The following is a 22,810-nucleotide window of genomic DNA, read 5'->3' on the forward strand; positions in this document are numbered from 1 at the left end:
TAAAAATATATGACAATTATATGTATGTAAAGACAGTTTTCTCTTGAATATTTTAAGAAAAAATAATTATTCTTATTCATAAAATCTTAGCTGTGTTAGCTTTACTAATATCAAAAATAAATCATAAACATGAAATGGTGTGTAGGCAGTCAGATGTTGCAGTGAACAGCATAACAGAATACCCACCTTTTTCTTAATGCTTTTGTACACAACAATTTCATTAAAATCAAGACCAATTGCGTTTTTAAGCACATTTTTCATGTGAAAATCAAATTTCAATGTACTTTTGTATTTCATTCCACCAGACAAAACTGTTGACAGTTTTTATATAACCAGATATCTATCTTTCAAAAACAAGTTCAAAGAATTTCATGGATTAAACAGGATGTCAAACATATAAATTAATCATATTCTTTGATCACATATATAAGATTTAAAAGATGATACATTTTCTTATTCCAATTACAAATTAAGTGCAATGTACTTTAAACACAGTCAGTTTGATGAGAAGTAAACATGGAATAGTAATTAAACCAATGCTCTGTTCAGAACGACTCTACACCTGGATGTCATTAGAGATGTACATTTATCACTGCACCAATATGCATCAGCTCCTGACAGAGTCGGCTGAGGGGATGATGGGTAATTGATTATAATGTTACATGATGATCACTGTCCCAAGATGCAATTGTCATCAATTTTAATTTTATATGTATGAAAGTAGGGTTTAAGTCTACAATTAAAATAAATTTCAGGAGGAAACTTCATCAAATTGCTATTAATCACAAATAATGTAATATCAGTGCAAATTTATTGTTTCTTGTTTATTAAGAGTTCATTTGAACTGAAAATCTTAAAAAGTATTGTATAAAATTGAGAATGGAAATGGGGATTATGTCAGAGACAACAACCCGACCAAAGAGCAGACAACAGCAGAAAGCTACCAATGTTAAGTCTTCAAACGACGAGAAAATCATGAAAAAGAATGGAAATGGGGATTATGTCAAAGAGACAACAACCCTACCAAAGAGTAGACAACAGCAGAAAGCCACCAATGTTGAGTCTTCAATGCAATGAGAAAATTCTGCACCAGGAGGTGGTCCAGGTATACATTCATTATGCATTTTTAGTATTAATTTTTGTTATCAGGTCCGCTGTATAACGTATTTATTTCTTTGTTATTTCAGACAGCTAAAGTAAAGAATTTCATGATGACAGGCTTTGAACTCCTCAGAACGCTCTTTTAACAAAGAATTATTTGACTGGAACAATTTTGAATACTTGGAAATTTTAAATGCATAAAATAAATAAGGCATGTGTCCATGGGACACAGATAATGACATTGCGGCTCTGCTTATATATAACATTATACAGGAACATAACTCAAGAACAGTGAAAGTGGTGCTACAAAAACTCCCACTTAATCTGAGTTTTGTGATAATAGGCATTGTGTATAAGTTTCATAGCATTTGTTTAAGGTTCCACTAAAGTCAAAATATAGGACACTTCATAAACATATAAACTTTGCCTGTATATATCAACCTATAATGAATAAAGTCAAAAACTATGAGAAAATATGTTCATTTAAACATACTTAACATAAACAGTTAAACACACATTGTAAATTGTAAATAAACTTGAAATTGTTATGTTGTGGCCAAACCGGTTCTTGGGGTGAACACTTAATTTTCAAAAAAATCTGGAGGCCTGCTAGACGACTTAATTTGTTTAGAATTGGTATTGAAGAATACTGTTATATATAATGCAGGGCAAGCTCATGTTGATTTTTCATAAAATGTATTGATTTTCGAGTTTCAGTCAATTTCATGTATCTAAGTGAACGAATATCGAAGGTACAATACAGAAATTGGACAAATATGCCATTAAAACATATGTATTTGACAAATCAACATGAGCTTGTCCTGCATTACATGTAACAGTATTCGTCCATACCGATTTTAAGCAAATTAAGTCGTCTCGCAGGCCTATAGATATTTTTGAAAATTTGGTATTCACCCCAAGAACTGGTTTTGCCACAACATAACAATTTCAAGTTTATTTACAATTTACATAGTGTGTGTATATGTTAAGTATGTTTAAATGAACATATGTTCTCATAGTTTTTGACTTTATTCATTATAGGTTGACAAATACGGGCAAAGTTTAGATGTTTATGAAGTGTCCTATATTTTGACTTTAGTGGAACCTTAAGACAATCTTTAGTTAGAGAACAGGAACCAAAAATTACAATACTTACCTAAAGATAGGATGTTGCATCAACATTAGTCTTTCTTCCGCTGTTTGACCATCTAAACTTTTCTGAAAATACAAAGAATTAATTTTAGTCCGGTTTAATGTTCCTGAGACAATTATCCCTCAACACTTAAAAAGTTTATAATCTCAGTAAACCAATCAGATTGGCTGGTGATGGTGGTTAAATACCACAAGCACATAGAGTATGTCATTATAACCAATTAAATGATTTTTTTTTTTATTTCAGCACAAATCAGTCAAATGACTGTTATCTATTTGAATTCTTGGCAAAATAGCTATATGTATGCTGAAATATCAGCTATAGCAAATATTTAAGATACAAATGGGTTTTTGTATACAATAAAACACTAAAAGGTAGATATTTTCAATTATTGTCTACCAGTAGGTGAAAATATACTTTATCTAAAAATGAATTGCTCTACCTCTGCATCTTGGGCCTTTATGCCTCTTCAACTTTGCCCATTAATCTTAATGGAGGTAATAATTTTAATCACTGTTAAAATCTTAGCCATTTTTATTTTGACTACCTGCATATTTTAAGCTGGATCATGGCTTAGCAAAATTCCCATATTCCATAAAAATTGTACATGCAAAAAACACTATACTATTAAAGTCCAAATAGAATTTTGAAATAACATATGAAAAAATAGCTCTTGCATGGAATGGTTCTTTACTGTGCTGAGGTTGTGAAACTTGAACTATATTTTTTTATAATGAAAATGTATTGTGTTTTTTTTGTTAAATTAGACAATTATGTCAATATCTAAAACAGTTTATAAAATTTCAAATGTACTTAAACCATACAGAATTGGAATTGTTTCCAATACTCCTTTTAAACAAACAAAAAAAGAGTAATAAACAATGGTGAAGTTTTATGTCATCTAAACTTTCCCTCTAAAGTCATTATCCACTTGTTGTTCCATCCATTATCTGGCAGGAAATAATGGTTTCCTTCAAATTACTACTTAACCGACGGAACTTTTGTCACAATGAAATTAAATGAAGGAATGAGCTACTTAATCACTATTACCGAGACTGACAATGACAGATTTCACCTTCCACAAACCAAAGATGGAAATTGTATTTTTCACGCTTTTACACGGAAAAAATTCTGACTATAACCGAGGAGCTATTGCGTATCATTACACTGTTATATATGACCATAGGGAATGTTTGGTAGTCAACAGTAAATCTACTTTCCTGTCTTATTTTAAAGTAGGTATTGATCTGATAACTGAGTTTATACTGGCAATAATTCCTCCAATACCAATGCTGTTGTCATCAAAGGACCATTGAACATGAAGCAATCGATGTGACATCGGTGATCAAAACTAGACAATGACTACAAATTTCCCCTTTACAAACTATAATGAATATTGTTAAATTAACTATATTAGGAGCTTTTGTATTTGTAGACAGCCGACAATCCCCGTAAAAGCTTCTTTTCCATTTGTATCAGTGTAAAAACTTGTCTTGTAAAGGCAATCAGTAGTTGACACATTTCAGGACATTCTTTTACAGCTGACACTTCTTTTATTTACTTAGACTTTATTGTAAGCGATAAAGATTTAACTACAAATAAACTCATAACTATAATTGGTTTTAAGTACTAGTAAACTCATAACAATACATTTTTGTAATTACTTTATTAGGTGTCTCATGAAGGCTTAATTAAGAAATTTTAAGAACTAGAAAAGTATAATAAGAAAATTCCAAGTTCATAGAGTAATTCATCCAGCCTAAGTTATTGATAAAATATAATAAGCAAATTTCCATTTAGTAATTACTTTATCAGACATGTTCTTTCCATATAAAGTCAGTGTTAAGAAAACCTTGTATTACAGAGAAAATAATAGTAACAGGCTGTTCTTTCAACTTGGAATTATTTTCAATTATGGAATATGCATAATTTCTTGTGCTTGAAATTTTTAATAAATTCCATGTTTTAAGTCTGTATCCTTATGTTTTTTAAAAGCTGCACATATCAATACAATGTGTTTGATGAAGATAGTGTTGTGTCGAGCACAGTACATTCTATTAAAAATGTGCTACAACACAGCACAGTACATTCCATTGAAAATGTGTTATTTTTTTTTAATGGGTAGTGTGGTACGCTGCACAGAACATTATAATAACGAATAAAAGTGTTCCAGGTGTGAGGGTTGGGTGCCAGCAAATATAGATAACCCAGCCAAAATGTAGCCTGTAATTCAGTTGTTGTGGTTTGTTGCTGTATATCAAAGTTGTTTTCGTGTATTTTTTTGTACGTAAATTTTAAAAGACCATTTTCTCATTTGAATTGTTATACATTTGTCATGTTGTTGCTGTTCATTGTTGAAGGCAATACAGTGACCTATAGTTGTTAACTTTTACATCATTTGGTCGCTGTTAATCATACAACATATTCTTATTTTTATATTAGATTATAAGCTTAAGCACATTACTTAGAGCTTATATGATATGACATTCTTTGTGAGAAAAACCCAGACTTTTAAGAAATCCTGGTGACACATCTAACAGATCATTTTCTTTTCTTTCTTTTTTTTTTATTGATATATATATATATATATATTTATAATCTAGCATCACTACAATCAATTCAAAATTGTAACAACCTATTTCTATTAAAAATACAATACAACTTAAAAAAATATGTCATATATTGACTGATCTTTTACCATACTTATTGAGAAGGCTGAACTTCTTCTAATTCTCTTAAAAAAAATGATTGTGAATTGTAAATACAGACACTTATATATGAACCACAATTTTTACAGCTTTAATGAGGTCCATTTGGTTTATTCCCATGAAAAATATAAAACATGAAATTGAACAGTTTTCATGTCATTTTTTTTTTTATGTCTATTGATTCTGGACTTATTTTTTTTTTTTGTCTGTCATAGATTCTTGGTGTCATTTGGTTATTAGTGGATTTTATTTTGTCATTTTAGGGATTCTTACATTCTTTTCTTTAAAAAAAAACCATTCTAATAATTTCTGAATTATATTGACTCTTTTAACAACTTATCTGCACTATACAGAGCCGATATGAGAATTATTGCATTTGACTTTAAAACAGGTACTTTGGTTGTATGAAAGATTGCAAGAATCTAAACATAGGTAAAAATAGCACACTTTTCATGGTCTTATCTGACCCTCTGCAGAGAATTCAATTGCGTAAATTTTATTAGTACCCAACATCACTTAAAACTAGAAATGTGAGTTGACTCCCAAAAGGATGCCCCTGCACTGTAATATTACATGTAGTGTATATTAAAGCAGGTAAATTTGATTATCTCCCTTTTAACAAGTTTGATGCCTTTAAGAATATCCAGAGATCAGCCTTTTTACAAATATTTGAATTTCATCAATAAACATCAAATTTAATGAGCTTACAAGAAAGTATTATCACTTATGAAATGCAATTATTAAAGTACCACAAGTCAGTTGGATTATCTCCCCTTTCAACAATAGGATTAGGAGAATATATCTTTCAGCACATCCTCAGGTAGTTTTCTACATCAGCTGTGTAAAGTTTTATCAATATCCATCAACAGTTTAGGAAAAGTTATGCTTACAATGATTACTGACAGACAGATGGACAGTATGATTCCTATATATCCCCACAAAACTTTGTTGGCAGGGGTGGAAAAACAAAGAGCAAGTCAGCACTAAACTTATCAAGGCATTGCAAAACAATCCTAAAAACTAGAGGCTCTAAAGAGCCTGTGTCGCTCACCTTGGTCTATGTGAATTGTGTTTTGTGATGGTGATATGTTTGTACATCTTACTTTACTGAACATTCTTGCTGCTTACAATTATCACTAACTATAATGAATTGGCCCACTAGTTTCTGTGGAAAATGTTACCGGTAGTAAAAATTTACAAATTTTATATAAATTGTTTAAAATTTACTATAAAGGACAAAAACTCCTTAGGGGGTCAATTGACCATTTTGGTAATGTTTGACTTATTTGTAAATCTTACTTTGCTGAACATTATTGCTGTTTACAGTTTATCTCTATCTATAATAATATTCAAGATAATAACCAAAAACAGCAAAATTTCCTTAAAATTACCACTTCAGGAACAGCAACCCAACTATGGGTTCTCTGATTCATCTGAAAATTTCAGGGCAGATGGATCTTGACCTGATAAACATTTTATTCCCTGTCAGATTTGCTCTAAATGCTTTGGTTTTTGAGTTATCAGCCAAAAGCTGCATTTCGCCCCTATGTTCTATTTTTAGCCATGGCGGCCATCTTGGTTGGTTTGTCACTTCACGCAACACATTTTTTAAACTAGATACCCCAGAGATGATTGTGGCCAAGTTTGGATTAATTAGGCCCAGTAGTTTCAGAGAAAAGATTTTTGTAAAAGATATTCAAAATTTACAAACAATGGTTAAAAATTGACTTTAAAGGGCAATAACTCTTAAAGGGGTCAATTGACAATTTTGGTCATGTGACTTATTTGTAAATCTTACTTTGCTAAACATTATTGCTGTTTACAGTTTATCTTTATCTATAATAATATTCAAGATGATAACCAAAAACAGCAAAATTTCCCTAAAATTACCAATTCAGGGGCAGCAACCAAACAACAGGTTGTCCAATTCATCTGAAAATTACAGGGCAGATAGATCTTGACCTGATAAACAATTTTACCCCCTCAGATTTGCTCAAAATGCTTTGGTTTTTGAGTTATAAGCCAAAAACTGCATTTTACCCCTATATTTTATTTTTAGCCAAGGCAGCCATTTTGGTGGGTTTGGCAGGTCACGCCACACATCTTTTAAACTAAATACCCCACAGATAATTGTGGCCAAGTTTGGATTAATTTGGCCCAGCAGTTTCAGAGAAGAAGATTTTTGTAAAAGATAATTAAAATTTACGAACAATGGTTAAAAATTTACTTTAAAGGGCAATAACTCCTAAAGGGGTCAACTAACAATTTTGGTCATGTTGACTTATTTGTAAATCTTACTTTAATAAACATTATTGCTGTTTACAGTTTATCTTTATCTATAATAATATTCAAGATAATAACCAAAAACAGCAAAATTTCCCTAAAACTACCAATTCAGGGGCAGCAACCCAACAACAGGTTGTCCAATTCATCTGAAAATTTAAGGGCAGATAGATCTTGACCTGATAAACAATTTTACCCCCTCAAATTTGCTCTAAATGCTTTGGTTTTTGAGTTATAAGCCAAAAACTGCATTTTACCCCATTGTTCTATTTTTAGCCATAGCAGCCATTTTGGTGGGTTTGGCGGGTCACGCCACACATTTTTAAAACTAGATACCCAAATGATGATTGTGGCCAAGTTTGGATTAATTTGGCCAAGTAGTTTCAGAGGAGAAGATTTTTGTAAAGAAATATAAAATTTACGAAAAATGGTTAAAAAATGGCTTTAAAGGGCAATAACTCCTAAAGGGGTCAACTGACAATTTTGGTCATGTGACTTATTTGTAAATCTTACTTTGCTGAACATTATTGCTGTTTACAGTTTATCTTTATCTATAATAATATTCAAGATAATAACCAAAAACAGCAAAATTTCCCTAAAATTACCAATTCAGGGGCAGCAACCCAACAACAGGTTGTCCAATTCATCTGAAAATTTAAGGGCAGATAGATCTTGACCTGATAAACAATTTTACCCCCTCAGATTTGGTCTAAATGCTTTGATTTTTGAGTTATAAGCCAAAAACTGCATTTTACCCCTATGTTCTATTTTTAGCCATGGCAGCCATTTTGGTGGGTTTGGCGGGTCACGCCATACATTTTTAAAACTAGATACCCAAATGATGATTGTGGCCAAGTTTGGATTAATTTGGCCAAGTAGTTTCAGAGGAGAAGATTTTTGTAAAGAAATATAAAATTTACGAAAAATGGTTAAAAAATGGCTTTAAAGGGCAATAACTCCTAAAGGGGTCAACTGACAATTTTGGTCATGTGACCTATTTGTAAATCTTACTTTGCTGAACATTATTGCTGTTTACAGTTTATCTTTATCTATAATAATATTCAAGATAATAACCAAAAACAGCAAAATTTCCCTAAAATTACCAATTCAGGGGCAGCAACCCAACAACAGGTTGTCCAATTCATCTGAAAATTTAAGGGCAGATAGATCTTGACCTGATAAACAATTTTACCCCCTCAGATTTGCTCTAAATGCTTTGGTTTTTGAGTTATAAGCCAAAAACTGCATTTTACCCCTATGTTCTATTTTTAGCCATGGCAGCCATTTTGGTTGGTTTGGCGGGTCACGCCACACATTTTTTAAACTAGATACCCCAGAGATGATTGTGGCCAAGTTTGGATTAATTTGGCCCAGCAGTTTCAGAGAAGAAGATTTTTGTAAAAGATAATAAAAATTTACGAACAATGGTTAAAAATTTATTTTAAAGGGCAATAACTCCTAAAGGGGTCAACTGACAATTTTGGTCACTCGACTTATTTGTAAATCTTACTTTAATGAACATTATTGCTTTTTACAGTTTATCTTTATCTATAATAATATTCAAGATAATAACCAAAAACAGCAAAATTTCCCTAAAACTACCAATTCAGGGGCAGCAACCCAACAACAGGTTGTCCAATTCATCTGAAAATTTAAGGGCAGATAGATCTTGACCTGATAAACAATTTTACCCCCTCAGATTTGCTCTAAATGCTTTGGTTTTTGAGTTATAAGCCAAAAACTGCATTTCACCCCTATGTTCTATTTTTAGCCATGGCAGCCATTTTGGTGGGTTTGGCAGGTTATACCATTTTTTGTGAATGTGAACAAATAACCTCAATCAACATTTTCATATTATACCATAATACAGACACTTGAATTATTACCAACACTAGAAGATATCTACCAGCAGTAAATCATTAGACATAATTGGGCAAAAATATGGCTATTTATTTACTTCAACGTCTACATCTTACACAATAGCTGTTAAGACGCTGTTACCCAGAAGCATGAAACGTGAGATTTAATAATCACCAATTCAGTTTGATTACATATTGATCATTGTCCATCTCCGTTGCTTTTTCTTATATTAGATCAAATTCGTATTTAGCCGACAAGTTTGACAGTGATGGTATATTCAATCTATTTTATATCTATTGATGGTGACGCTTTGTTAAAGGTCTTTAATGAGGTTACACAAGTACTATTATATGTCTAGGATTACAACTCAATAGCAGAAATGATCTTCAGGATTTTGACTGATTAGTCAGCATCTTTTTTAAAATATAAAAAAATTAAGAGTTCCTCTAAACCCTTTGTCTCGTCTGTGATTGCTCCTGTCAGTATAAAAGTGTAATGTTGATTGACAAAATCAAAGTCCATTTATCAGTAGAGTACAGAAAAATATGAAAATCTAGTTTACTTCAAATGCTTATTCTTAATCTGTTGAAAAGGCTTATTTCCAAAGTTTCAAAACATTCCATTAAGGTTAAATAAAATGTATGAAAATGTCATCCTTGACATTGCCAAAGTGAACATCAAACAAACTTAGTTCAATTATCAACAAAATACTCTAAAAAACAAAATGAAAATATTCATATATAAATTTGATTTAGATTAAAAAAAAACCTTTTAACCAAGATTCATAATTTCTATGAAGGTTTCAAGTCTTATAAACTTTAACTTTAGACTGTATGTCAATGTTAACTGCCAAAAAAAACTTACAAAATTATACTTACTGAGAAAACTGCCTTTTTATCTTACAAAACATTCTGTCTAAATTTGATTAAAAAAAAATCCAGGAAAGTTTGACAAAGCTATTTATGTCTGAAAAACTCAAACCTAAGAATGCATCCAACTAATTAAATATATATATATATAATAAACATTTAAGCAGAATACTATCTTTTTATCTCAATTCTATAAAATTCCATGAAGGTTTGACAAAGTTATTAATGTCTGAAAATCTTGAACACTGAATGTGGAAAAAAATTAGTCTATTTATCAGTTAATTACTGAAAAATTTAAGAAACACAATTTTATTCGAAAATTTTACTCTGGATACTCACTCTATTGTCTTTCGATCATGAAGAAATCTTCTTTCAAAGTTTTATAAAATTCCAAGATTTGATCAAGTTATTGATGTCTTAAAATCATTAAACACAGACTGAACCTAAATGGTTAAGCCACAAACAACACAGTTGCTGACACCAAATTATGGATATATGATTGCTTAAATCTTTCTTCCAGTACATAATGTTGCAGGCCCGACAAAAAACTTGATAACTTTATATACATACTTAGTTAAAATAAAAATTTATTAGTGAAGCAACAAAGATGAAATAACAGAATGTTACCACAGCTATTATCTTAAGCAAGAGTTTTATTTGCATCCTGTTAGTCCCAATTATGTCTTTTTTTTAAATATCAGCAAAAAATATGCAATAAATTGGAGAAAATGGGGAAATAACTCAAAAACAGGTAAACAGATTTAAGGACATCAGTACCTGTAAATACATACACAGTGTTTCTTCCACTTTAAAAGTATTTTTTAAAACCTTACTGTTACAGAATTTTGATTTCATTAATAGTTTTTACCATTTCAGAGAAAGATTAGACATTACAACTCTCCCCATCCAATATCTTTGTCCTTGATATATCGAAACTGTTTTTACAATGACAATGAATCTTACAACTTTTCCTTACTGGTAGACTATATTATTTGGTGTAACATCAAACAATCTATGCTTTTTCATTTGTCAATAACTAAAATTACAACAACTACTCTCTCATTTTCAGATTAAATAAAATCCTAATGAAGAAGACAATCTAATGAATGTATCACTTCATGCCTGAATTCTCATCAATATTACAGCATGTATTTACTCTGTGCTACAATAGATTATTTAAACAAACATTATACATGGATGTAACCTATAAAGCACACGATTAAATAACAGTCAATTTTATTACATTAAATATTGATTGTAAACCAATCTCTCCGTAACAAGATTAATTACATTTTCTGTTGTGTTTCCTCATAAAATGGGAAATGCAACAAAAATATTCAATTTCATCAAGTTTTATGTAAGAATTTACATTAGAATTACGCTATATAAGCTACAAGTGATCCCTTTAAGATGGAAGCTAACTCTTGAGGGTATTTGATAAAATTTCCATCATTTGATTTTAGTGTTTTCTTCAGACAAAAAAGTCATAAATATTTTTAACTTAAGTGGAATATAAATTTTCAAATATGAGGAATATTCAGTATTGTTTATCAAAAGGGGTATACAGAGTGCTAGCAACATAAGTAATTTTACACTATTAAAGGGTTAGAAATATTAAATTAACAAGAAAGTGTTCATAGTACATTGATGCCCCACTTCATTTTCTATGTTCACTTTACTTTGAAATTGTGGTTAAAACTCTAATTTGGCATTAAAATAAAAAATATCATATCATGGGGAACATGTGTACTAAGTTTCAAGTTGATTAGACTTCTACTCCATTGTAAACTACCTTGAACAAATACTTTAACCAGAAGCAGGACAGACAGACAGATGAATGGATGAACAAAAAACATAATGCCCCTAAGAGGTAAATAATAAGTTGGTCATACAAATGACCTTCAAGGTTAAACATTTCATCTAATAAGTAATATACCTTCAGAGTGGGGCACTATTACAGAGTAACATTTTTAAAAGGCAAAGTGTTAATCAAAATAAAGAGCAAATATGATGGTTTATCTGCATGGAGTCAAACAATAAGCTTGACATTCAAACTAACATATTTTCATTATATAGCTTTATTATCAGACCAGATTCCTTTCTCATGAAACAGGATGATCTTCAATCAAAATAGTTCAATCTTTCTTGCATTTCAAACCAGTCCTTTTGAAAATGTTTTATCCCATCAAATTTAATATTGTTTTTTAACTGTATGCTCTAAAGAAATTGCATGGCACATCATGAGCAATTCTTTTTGTCAACAATGGCCAATGTCTAATAAATAATACAGAGATGTGGTAAGACAACTATATGTCACCATACAGCCTCCTAGAAATAACAAAACCAATATTTATATTATTCCCAGGTAGAAAACTACGTAAGGCCTGTCATACAAAATTTGAATCAATGCAAAAAGAAAAACATTGCCCTGATTTATTCTTAAAAGAATAAATGAAATTCAAATAAGGCTGACAGACAACAACAAAACCCATTGTATGACAGGCTCTTGACTCGAAACTAGCAAATATAGAATGTGACGAGATATGTGCAAAGTTAAATTACTTTAAGCTATAGTGGAGTGATTGGAATGATTAGCATCTCACTCAATTTAAACTCTGGCAGCCATGTTTTTGATTATCAATGTACTTACAAAGATTTGATTTCATAGATTATTTCAATGTATGTAAATATTGATAGCTAAACAAATATTTGATTGTTGGGACTATCCCATGTGACATTAGAACAAACCATCATACTCCCCTCTGCATGAAAATCGTGTCTACCAAAAAACTTGGTGATGAAACACACACTTTACATAGTATTTCAACGCTTTTCACACAGCAAATGTATGTCAAAATCATGTTATAACCTAAATCATAACAGAAAAAAATCAGTAATTAATGATTAATATACTATTTATGCCATGCAATTAAAAAATCAATTCATGAACAGAGCGCCAATGTCCCCCTTGTTGTGTATTTTTATCTATCAAAGGCACAAGACAATTGCCAAAAAAAACACTTTGTTTTTCTTCTTTAAAACTTTTCATAAAAATATTTGAGAAATGAGGGCTTCAGCGCAAATGCAATGCTTTTTCCATTATTGTTTATTTTTCGAAGAATTGTACACATAAGAGCGCTAACAATGCAATTTTCAATATAATCATTATTTTCAAGGGGCATGACTCTTTTAAAGTAAATGTTGAATGTGTCCATGGGACCAAGATAATGCCCCCTGGTTGCATATCATATAAAGGTAGAAAGGAACATACTAGTGAAGAAGTGTAAAAGTGACTATGTCCAAATAAATACTAGATCTGATTTAAGGTGTTGTGTGGGGACAAAAATGTAGGCTTCAAATTGGCTCATTCTGAAAATGTTGAGTTTACAAGGGTGAGCTAAAATTTTATTTTAAGAAGAACTAGATAATCTTTAGTTTATTTCATCTGCACCAGGTTTTTTTTCGTAACTCATGTATCACTAAATACTTTTTAAGCTTACTATATGGTATGCTCATGGTTGAAGGTAACATACCACGACTTCTGTTTTTTCACATCCTTGTCTTTTGTCTTAGGTGCATAGATGTCTCATGGGCCATCATACCATATCTCCTTGTCTGTATATACTTTAGTCAATTTTCATTTGTGTTATTTCATCTTTATAAGTTAATTTCTCTTAAAACCCTAAAAGCTTAATAGAAAGAATCATCAGACAGAGAGTGATTCTAAAGAGAATTATTCATATCTAGCCTTTGATGTCTTACTTCACACATTTCTGGTCTGACAAACAATTGGATTACATAATCAAAATTTTCTATTTGTGTTGCAGAATACTTCTATCTCTTGATAATGTTATAAGACCTATAGTCAATACAAAGTCCCTGCATTGAACTGTTATGAAGCAGGCCTCATGGGACATGCATGGAGTCAATTTACTGCAACTTATTCATTTATTGACACTGAATAATTCATTCCAATATTTCTCCTAAGGGATTACCATAACTCCTGTATATTATGCTTCTTGTTGGATAAATATCAATGACTTGCATAGTCTACAATACTTGTACATTCTGTTATGGTTTTTCTCAATTCATAAAATACAACTTCTATATATAAATTGATTACTTAATGTTCTATAATGGAAAAAGGAACACTAAAATATACAATTATCTGTAGTTTTTATTGAAAATAAATAAATAATGCATAACAATTTATGTAAGTCAAATGTTTTCATTTTAAATATCTGACGTAGCATAAAATCCTTTAGTTTCAGGTCAGAGAGTATGAAGTCAAGGTCATTGTCCTTTGCAGAGGTGAGGGAACACAGTTTTGTTGCATCCACTCTTAGAACAATCAGAAGTTCAAAAAGAAAAAAATGCACAATGGTATTATACATCTATGGTTTGAACAATTGGGCCCTGATGTTAGTTACATCTGAATAATTACCAAAGAACATCTTCTAGAGTTATGAGGGAAAACAGTTCTGTGATATGAAACAAAAGAATCTAATTTCATCTGACATTCCCTAGATGATATTTGATATTGGATTGGAATCAGAGAGGTTGGCTTAAACAAATCATAGAATTCTGAAAACTTACTGGTCTTTTCTTGCACAGTAGCACTTTAATTCCCTCCACAGAAATAGTCAGACATACTTTCTTCTTCTTTATACCTTTAGATTTGTATTCATACTGCAAATATAAACAAACACAATTAAATGTAAGTAATTATTGGGGTATACATCAATGAGACAGCAACCCAATGACATAACAAAGCAAAAGATATAAAGGTGGATTTTAAGACTAAAACTTTTTTCTTTTTTCCTTTCCAATATTATATATGATACAAATGAATCAATCAATCAGGAATAAATTCAAAAGACAAAAAAACTGGTAAAATCTTAACCAAATATGTTCTTTTCAGTAACCAGTCCTTTCCTGAATTTTGGAGGTTTCATCACAAAATAAATGGCCTCTTTATATATCCTAAATGTTAACTCCCTTTTTCTTGATTTGTCTTATAATCATATTAATTTCGAATCTGACTCTTGAAACGTGTTTTGAATGTTTTTCAATAAAAAGTTTTGTTTGTGTATGTTGTTGTTGTACTTGTTAGTGTATTACCCTAGAGTAGACTGTGAGGGTTAGTTAATCACATTATAGTTTTCCCATTCTTTAAGGAAAACATGCTGCATTAGCTTTAGATGACTGGGATATAACAAGGCAACATATCAGACTGATGAAGACAATAAACAACCATAAAAAACAAAGTACCAATCGTAAACATTTGATTGTACAGAACAAAATAGAAATTAAAATCAAGAAACAATGGACAAAATGTACCATGTTATTCACTTGAGTCAATTGTTTGCCTCCATGAACTTTTTACAGTAGGAACCAAATCTATACAGTCATAACACTCTTCCATGGCCCTCTTGGTCATACAGGAGGATCATGACTGTATCATACAAATTAACAGTTTCAAGCTTAAGTTATTAATGTTCTTCTGCTTCATAGATATAGGAAGATGTGGTGTGAGTGCCAATATGATTCAGTATGATTTGTGTATAAAATCTCCCTCCACTGGCAACAGACGAAATATAGTGAATTTAAATCATTGTTTTGGAGGATGTTCTGTAATCTGGAAATAAATCAGTATAGACTTCACATTTTGGCTACAGAAATAATGAAGGATTTTTAATGTAACTAGATCAGTAAGATCTTAATTTGGTCATTATAATCTTTCATTCTTGGCTTATCAATTAATGGTGCCAACACAAAATAATGAATAATCAACTGCAAAACACACACAGACATCTCCTCAAAAAATTCTATGAAATTTTCTGAATGTTTATCTAAGTAGTTTATTGCATTGGTTAGAAACTGCATGCACATTGTTTACTTCTAAAGCAATTTCAACTGTCTGTAAGCTCTATTCCTGGAGATTCATTCTTGAAGATCGAATCATAAGTTGTCTCTGGTTCATTACCATGTCCTGCTTTCAGCCAATATGTTTTTACTGCATTGTGTTCACAACTGAACCATCAATTATGTATCTTTAAATCATTTTTTATCACATCTTTTTCCATTAGGCCGATTTCCATAGTTAATCATTCCCATAATAACATAATCTGATACATGTATATGATTAATCTTACTCTTATTCTTCTCATGGCAGCAACTATTTCCACCCTACTGCTAGGTCTGGGTATATCTAAAGTACCAATAAACTGTAAAAATAAAATAATATTTTATATTACAGGTATATTATCTATGGTACTGAAAGTAAATAAAAAGTAAATCTAAAATAGTAGTGGCCTTGTGTGCAAGTATGCACAAAGAGGATTAAGTTAAGTAAGTAAATCTAAAATAGGGTATGGAGGCTTCCACCACTCACTCAATCTGCTGCAGCAAAGTAATTGTGGGTAAATTTTACTTAATCTGCTGCAGCAAAGTAATTGTGGGTAAATTTTACTTAATCTGCTGCAGCAAAGTAATTGTTGGTAAATTTTACTTCCTATTACTGCATATAAAGCATTCAAACTAAAATGTAATCCCTTACTTTTTGCTTTTTTCCTGGTTTAATAATTGCATCTCAAAGAACAAAATAAACTGTTATCACAGAAATATGTCTCGCTTTTTTGTAATTTCGATAAATGCAAATGTTGAAATAAAAAAAACAACACTTTAACATGTAAGGTTAGCGAATATTAAAAGTCAATGAATCACGACTGATAGGTACAGGCCTAAACAATCTCCATGGAAATGAGATGTGTCAATGCTAATACAACTGCATACTAGTTACCATTGACTTATCATAAGTATTGTAGTTCTCTTTAAACAAACCTTAACACAAACTAGTACATGTTAACTAAGCAAAATTTCAAAGTCAATAGACCATGACTGAGGGGGAAGGTAAAAAGATTTCCATGAAAATGAGATGTGCCAATGCTAATACAACTACATACCAAGTATCATTGACCTACCACTACTGGTTCCCTATAAACTGACCTAATCACAAACTAATTCATGAAAACTTTAATAAAGCAAAAGTTTCAAAGTCAATAGACCATGACTGAGGGGGAGAGGCCAAATAATCTCCATGGAAATGAGGTATGCCAATGCTTATACAACTGCTTACCAATTAGCATTAACCTACGACTAGTTGTTCCCCATAAACTGACCTAATCACAAACTAATACATAAAAACTAAGCAAAACTTTTAAAGCCAATAGACCATGAATGAGGGGGCAGGGCAAAATAATCTCCATGGAAATGAGATATGCTGATGCTTTTACAACTGCATACCAATTATCATTAACCTACGACTAGTTGTTCCCCATGAACTGACCTAATCACAACCTAAAACATGAAAACTAAGCAAAAGTTTCAAAGTCAATAGACCATAACTGAGGGGGCAGGGTCAAATAATCTCCATGGTAATGAGATGTGCCAACACTTATACAACTGCATACCAAATATCTTTGACTTACCACTAGCGGTTCTCCATAAACTAGACCTAATCACAAACTAGTACATTGTTGACGCCGCTGTCACTGACACGGGAAACAGCATACCTATGTCTTGCTTTTAGACTTCGTCAAGCGAGACAATAAAATGACTATGGGTTATTTTTCCAATATAAAACAGTGCTTCAGCTGCGAGTCCTGAATTTGGTGGGGTAAAAGAATTTGATTATAAATGCTAGGATCTACCGTATTATCCCTTTATCTAAAATTGAGGCCATCATTGAATCAAACTCTTCAGTAAATTTAAAGATGTCTTTAATAAGTTGACATAAATACTTATTTTGATATTCGTTGGCCAAATATCAAGTTGGTTGTTTTTTCCAGCTTTATGAAGAAAAAGATGTATTATTTTAGAGATATAACAGTATCAATGTCACACAATTTTCAACTAAAGCTTTTCAATCAGAATGTTATAAAAAATATATCTTCATGGTAACACCAGACTGATGCTAACAGGTTGTCTGAAATTCCAGTTACTATATCATTAGCATCTTATCTCAAAACTTCTATAACACATTTGAATACCTTAAGCTTTAAAAATATGGAAATATAAAAAAGGTTTATGTTTTAATCTCTGTAGGAGGGGAAAAGGATCAAACAAAGTTCTATTACAAAACATTAGTTCTTATATCAATCTGATCAAAATCTTAGTTACTCTGTAAACATACAAAATAACTATTCCTTAACTTCTTAATATTGCTGCAGTTAACTTAAATTTCTTCTCTGGGGGCTACACTTGTGTGTAGTACAGCGTACACACATTTCTCTTGAAATCTTAAAATTTACAAATTTTTTCACAAATTGGTTTATATGTCTGGATGTACGAAATTATCATAAAACCATTCAACAATAAGTAGTTACTAGCTTTATGCAGTTTACAATTATTACTACATCTCTCCCTGAAATTGCTCTTATTTAATAATTATTACTGATCCCTCCCTGAAGCCTCTGTTATTTTAACAATGATGTTACTGCATCCCATCTTGAAACCTCTATTATTTAACAACTTATAATGAATCCCTTCCTGAAGCCTCTGCTATTTAACAAATGAAACTATCCCTCCCAGAAGCCTCTGGTTTTTTTTATCAAATGATCCTGCATCCCTCCCTGATTCCTCTCATATTCAAGTGCAACAAATAAGGCAAACAATTATCAAAATTCCAATAGACACAAATCAAACCTAATATAATATGCTACAACTAAAAAACATGATTACAAATTCATCAATTTTGGTAGAATTCAAAGCTTAAGATTGATGCAAACTCATTAATGTTTAACGTTTGTCAGTCAAACAAACAGAACTATCAGCTCTAAGATTAACCGACGTGTTCAATAACAATACCATCAAATAACGCTATTATATCACGCTTATAGCTTCTTCTGCTACGAAAAGCTTTTAAATGAACAGTGTTCGTTGAGGCAACAAATGTGTCATTACAGTAAGGTCTTATGACGATTAAGACTGCCAAGAATAGCTGCGATTACTTCAAATCCATGATGATTACAATTTATCCGTAACTAACTGCAATTCGTTCCTTTAATCTTGTTGTAGCAAGCAAGAATTAATGACGTCCATTTACCAAATTAGATTACAGAAAGTTCTCCAAAAAGAAATCACAGAAAAAAAATGTCTGGTATAGATTTAATATTTTTTCAAATTAAAAATAAGGTCATACTGTTTAAAATCCCTCTTAATATTTAACTACATGTACTCCTAACTTAATCTTATATTGAAATCTCAAAATCAAAATTATGTTTATTTCCGAAAAAATTTCAAATTTGAAATGTTATTTACAGTGGATTCTATATTTTTCACAAGATACCACTTTTCTTTGATTTTGATATTAAGAATTGTTGCAAGGTTTGTATCTTGTGCATAGAGACTGTTAACTCTCCCTACAAAATGTCACCCAAACAGACATTAACTTTTAAGATTAAGCATTGGTTTACTATTGGATGGTAGAAATCCTGGCTTAATCCCAGTCAACCTTGTGGGAAGAAAAATATCCTGATATTGTCTTTTGAAGAAAAAATAATCTTAACAAAATTTTATACAAAGGTTTTTAAAACCATTGTTGTAAGAAAAAAATATAAACTATTGTACTCTCTAGAGAATTCATAAATAATGTGTTTTCTTACAATTAAAATCCTTGGACTGCATTTCATAAATCCCACTAATTTTCTTCAAATCTTAGTTGAATTTATTTCTAATCTCTCAAATTTATGACTCAATTTATCTAGAGTATAAGACTTGAAATATATATTAGACAAACTAAGCTGATTAAATAAGTTTTCCTACAATTATCCTGAGTTACCTCTAGCAAAGGACAAGTAAACAGAAGAATGTTTACAATTATAGTCTATATAGTACCAATTAGTGCTTCTCGGGAGAACAAAACATTGTAAAAGCAGCGGAATTCTATAAAGTCAAGATCTCCTGAAATACTTCAATAATAGTTTTCCTTGTTGATCAATATATGAAAGTCTCTTACAAAAGGCTTTTAGCATGAGCAAAAAATACTAAAATAAATTGTTATTGTTCCATTGCAAAGCAGACATTCTGTTCCCAATAAAACGTTATATTCAGACCAAACTAACAGAAATATTCTATCAAGACCAACAAAATGTAGATATATGACTAAATAAGCAAATATATAAAATGCAGAAACATTACGTAAATTGCTTTGTTACAATTCAATTAATGGCATAGTTATGCAAGACAAATGGGCTTACCACAAAATGTAGCAGTTCATGAATTTCTACGGCTATAACATATAACTTTAAAATGTCACTGACATAAAAACAAAGTGAACAATTCATAATTGACAAGAAATAAAACTGAATTTTCCATTTAGTACTTTATTGTTCAGTAATGATTTATGGGAGAAAGAGATCAAATAGGGCTAATATGCAATATGGAGTTGATAAGACTATTGTTCACAGTCGTCTTTTAAAGAAAATAAGGGGAATAGTGTATCAATTCATAGATTTTCCAAAAGTTTTGCTTTAGAACTTGGTTCGATTATAAAACGAAAATCAAATAAAATTAAATTAAAAAAGATTTCTCAAAATTATCTTTAAAAAAACTCCTTTCACAAAAACTTAAGTTTATACATTATTCTTCAAAATAGAAAGATTGCTGTCAAATAAATATTTGTTTTAATGATTTCAAATATTGACAATAGGGTCACCAACTTCATTTTTGGGTAAACATCAGTCATAGTAGAGTTAAAAAATACCACTAAACATCAATGGTGATGAGCATTATATATATATATATATATAATCCCAATATCAAAAACATAAATGCATGTTTTTTAATTTTTGTTGACCTCACATTAAAAATGCTGAAATTGTTTATAACATCTTATTCAAATCGGGAATACCCCATTCTTTGACACAACTTTACAATTCTTAACCAAATTAGCAATTTCAAAAAAAGAACCTTAGAACCTGTTTGAACAAAATTCTTTACATGAAGTCAATAAAGCTATATATGTGCACCTAAGAACATGGAATAATGTTGGATAAAATATAAAAATATTAATAAGCATTCTAAATATGTCTTTTAAAAATCAATTTGTTTATAATCATTTGTCACTACCGGGGTAATAACATTTATGGTCAGCAATTATGAATAAGTATAAGTATTTTTAACCATTTAGGAAGGATTTATCTTCATAACTTCAAAAATTTGTCCTCAGATGTCCTGCTTCATTAACAATACAATAAAGTCAATGAAGAAAAATTGCAAGTAGAAAAAAACAGGAATAACCTGTAACCCTCTGGTACATCAAACATTCCTTTAAAGTCTAATGTCTTCTCTCTAGAGACAGCTTAAGGAAAAAATCTCAATTACTTTAAAATGAGACAAGAACGAGAATTAATTAAAGTGGCACATGATAAATCATTATTTTCCTTTCATTAGACAGTCATTTGAATTGCAAAATTGTGCTTATCATAGAGACATGCATCAGAGATAATATAACAGTCTGTATGGGACTTTCCGCAGATCACAGATTTAAATTATTGATTTCAAAACATAACAGGTCATCCAAGTCTATTTTCTCCCTTTTGAAGTTTTCTTCCTTGTTTCAGTTTGCTGATTTCTAGAGATTTAAAAAACCTGAGGCTCCAAGCAGTCTATATTGCTCACCTTATACAAATACATAATTTTGATTAAGGTTCCAATAAGATGTTATAAATGGAAGGGTGCTTTAGCAGTGTACATGTATAAATTGCCTCAAAATAATGAATACTTCCTTTAAAACTTTATTACACATACCCAGATTGTTTGTCTATGTGTTTTCTCAATTAAAATTGTTGAAAAACCATTTGGGCCCCCAACATTGAAATTATTTGTTTTTTTAACCGCATACAGTCACAAAATTAGAAGAAGAAAAAAAGGACAATAGAATAAACAAATTCCAATGTGATTCATCTTATAATAACGAAAAATTAGCAACTTTTATTTCCGACCTTCCATATACCTGTATTAATTCTGCCAAGTATGGTTTCATTTGACTTAGAATTTTCAGAAGGAGATGATCAAATGGTTTTGATACATAGAAGGTTGATAATACCCTCCAGAAAACATACAAAGACATCTATGTGTTATCATTTGGTCTGTAACAAAAAGCAAAAGTATATACATACAGTCAAGCTCTAAATCGACTCTGATCTATAACAATTTGTAAATAAATTTGACAGACTATCAGTGATCTGCAGTCAGCACCAAATTCCCAAAATGACTGACTCAGAAGATTCAGACTTTGTTTAGTTATTTTGCTATATGAACAATGATAACACTCTGATCTTTTTATATAACTAATTTTAAGAAACATCTGCAAAGGACAACTTTTATACAATCATAATTGTATAGAAATATTTCTTATATCTTCAGTAACTATTATCTAATGAATCTCTAGATAATATAACTTCTTTGTCAGGGTGAGAAGTGCTTCCTTCAGCAAAATTGGTATTTATTGTTGTATAAAATTGTATTGGGATCAAACAACGCCCTCTCAAAAGTAAAACAAATATTCCCTTCAGGGATTTTCTTAAACAACAATACATAAAATTGAGAATGGAAATGGGGAATGTATCAAAGAGACAACAACCCGACCATAGAATAAACAACAGCAAAAGGTCACCAACAGGTCTTCAATGTAATGAGAAATTCCCGCACCCACTAGTTTAGTGATAATGAACACCATACTAATTTCTAAATTGTACACAAGAAACTAACAAACTACAAGACTAACAAAGACCAGAGTCTCATACTTCATTAAGATTTTTTATATTCAACAG

At 30.8% G+C, this 22,810-nt stretch overlaps 1 protein-coding gene across 5 annotated transcripts in view; it reads right to left on the reverse strand.

The window, feature by feature from the left end:
• The window catches only part of LOC134706998 (carboxyl-terminal PDZ ligand of neuronal nitric oxide synthase protein-like), an 84,330-nt gene that overhangs the window by 36,327 nt on the left and 25,193 nt on the right, over window positions 1–22,810 (reverse strand). For all 5 annotated transcript variants that reach the window (XM_063566421.1, XM_063566423.1, XM_063566420.1 and 2 more), the window contains 3 exons: window positions 16,130–16,201; window positions 14,571–14,663; window positions 2,258–2,319 (listed from right to left, as the gene is read on the reverse strand). In XM_063566421.1, the coding sequence (XP_063422491.1) occupies window positions 2,258–2,319; window positions 14,571–14,663; window positions 16,130–16,201 (227 nt within the window). The remainder of the gene's footprint in view (window positions 1–2,257; window positions 2,320–14,570; window positions 14,664–16,129; window positions 16,202–22,810) is intronic.

Source organism: Mytilus trossulus, chromosome 2 (assembly GCF_036588685.1).
Source record: "Mytilus trossulus isolate FHL-02 chromosome 2, PNRI_Mtr1.1.1.hap1, whole genome shotgun sequence".
NCBI classification, from domain to species: domain Eukaryota; kingdom Metazoa; phylum Mollusca; class Bivalvia; order Mytilida; family Mytilidae; genus Mytilus; species Mytilus trossulus.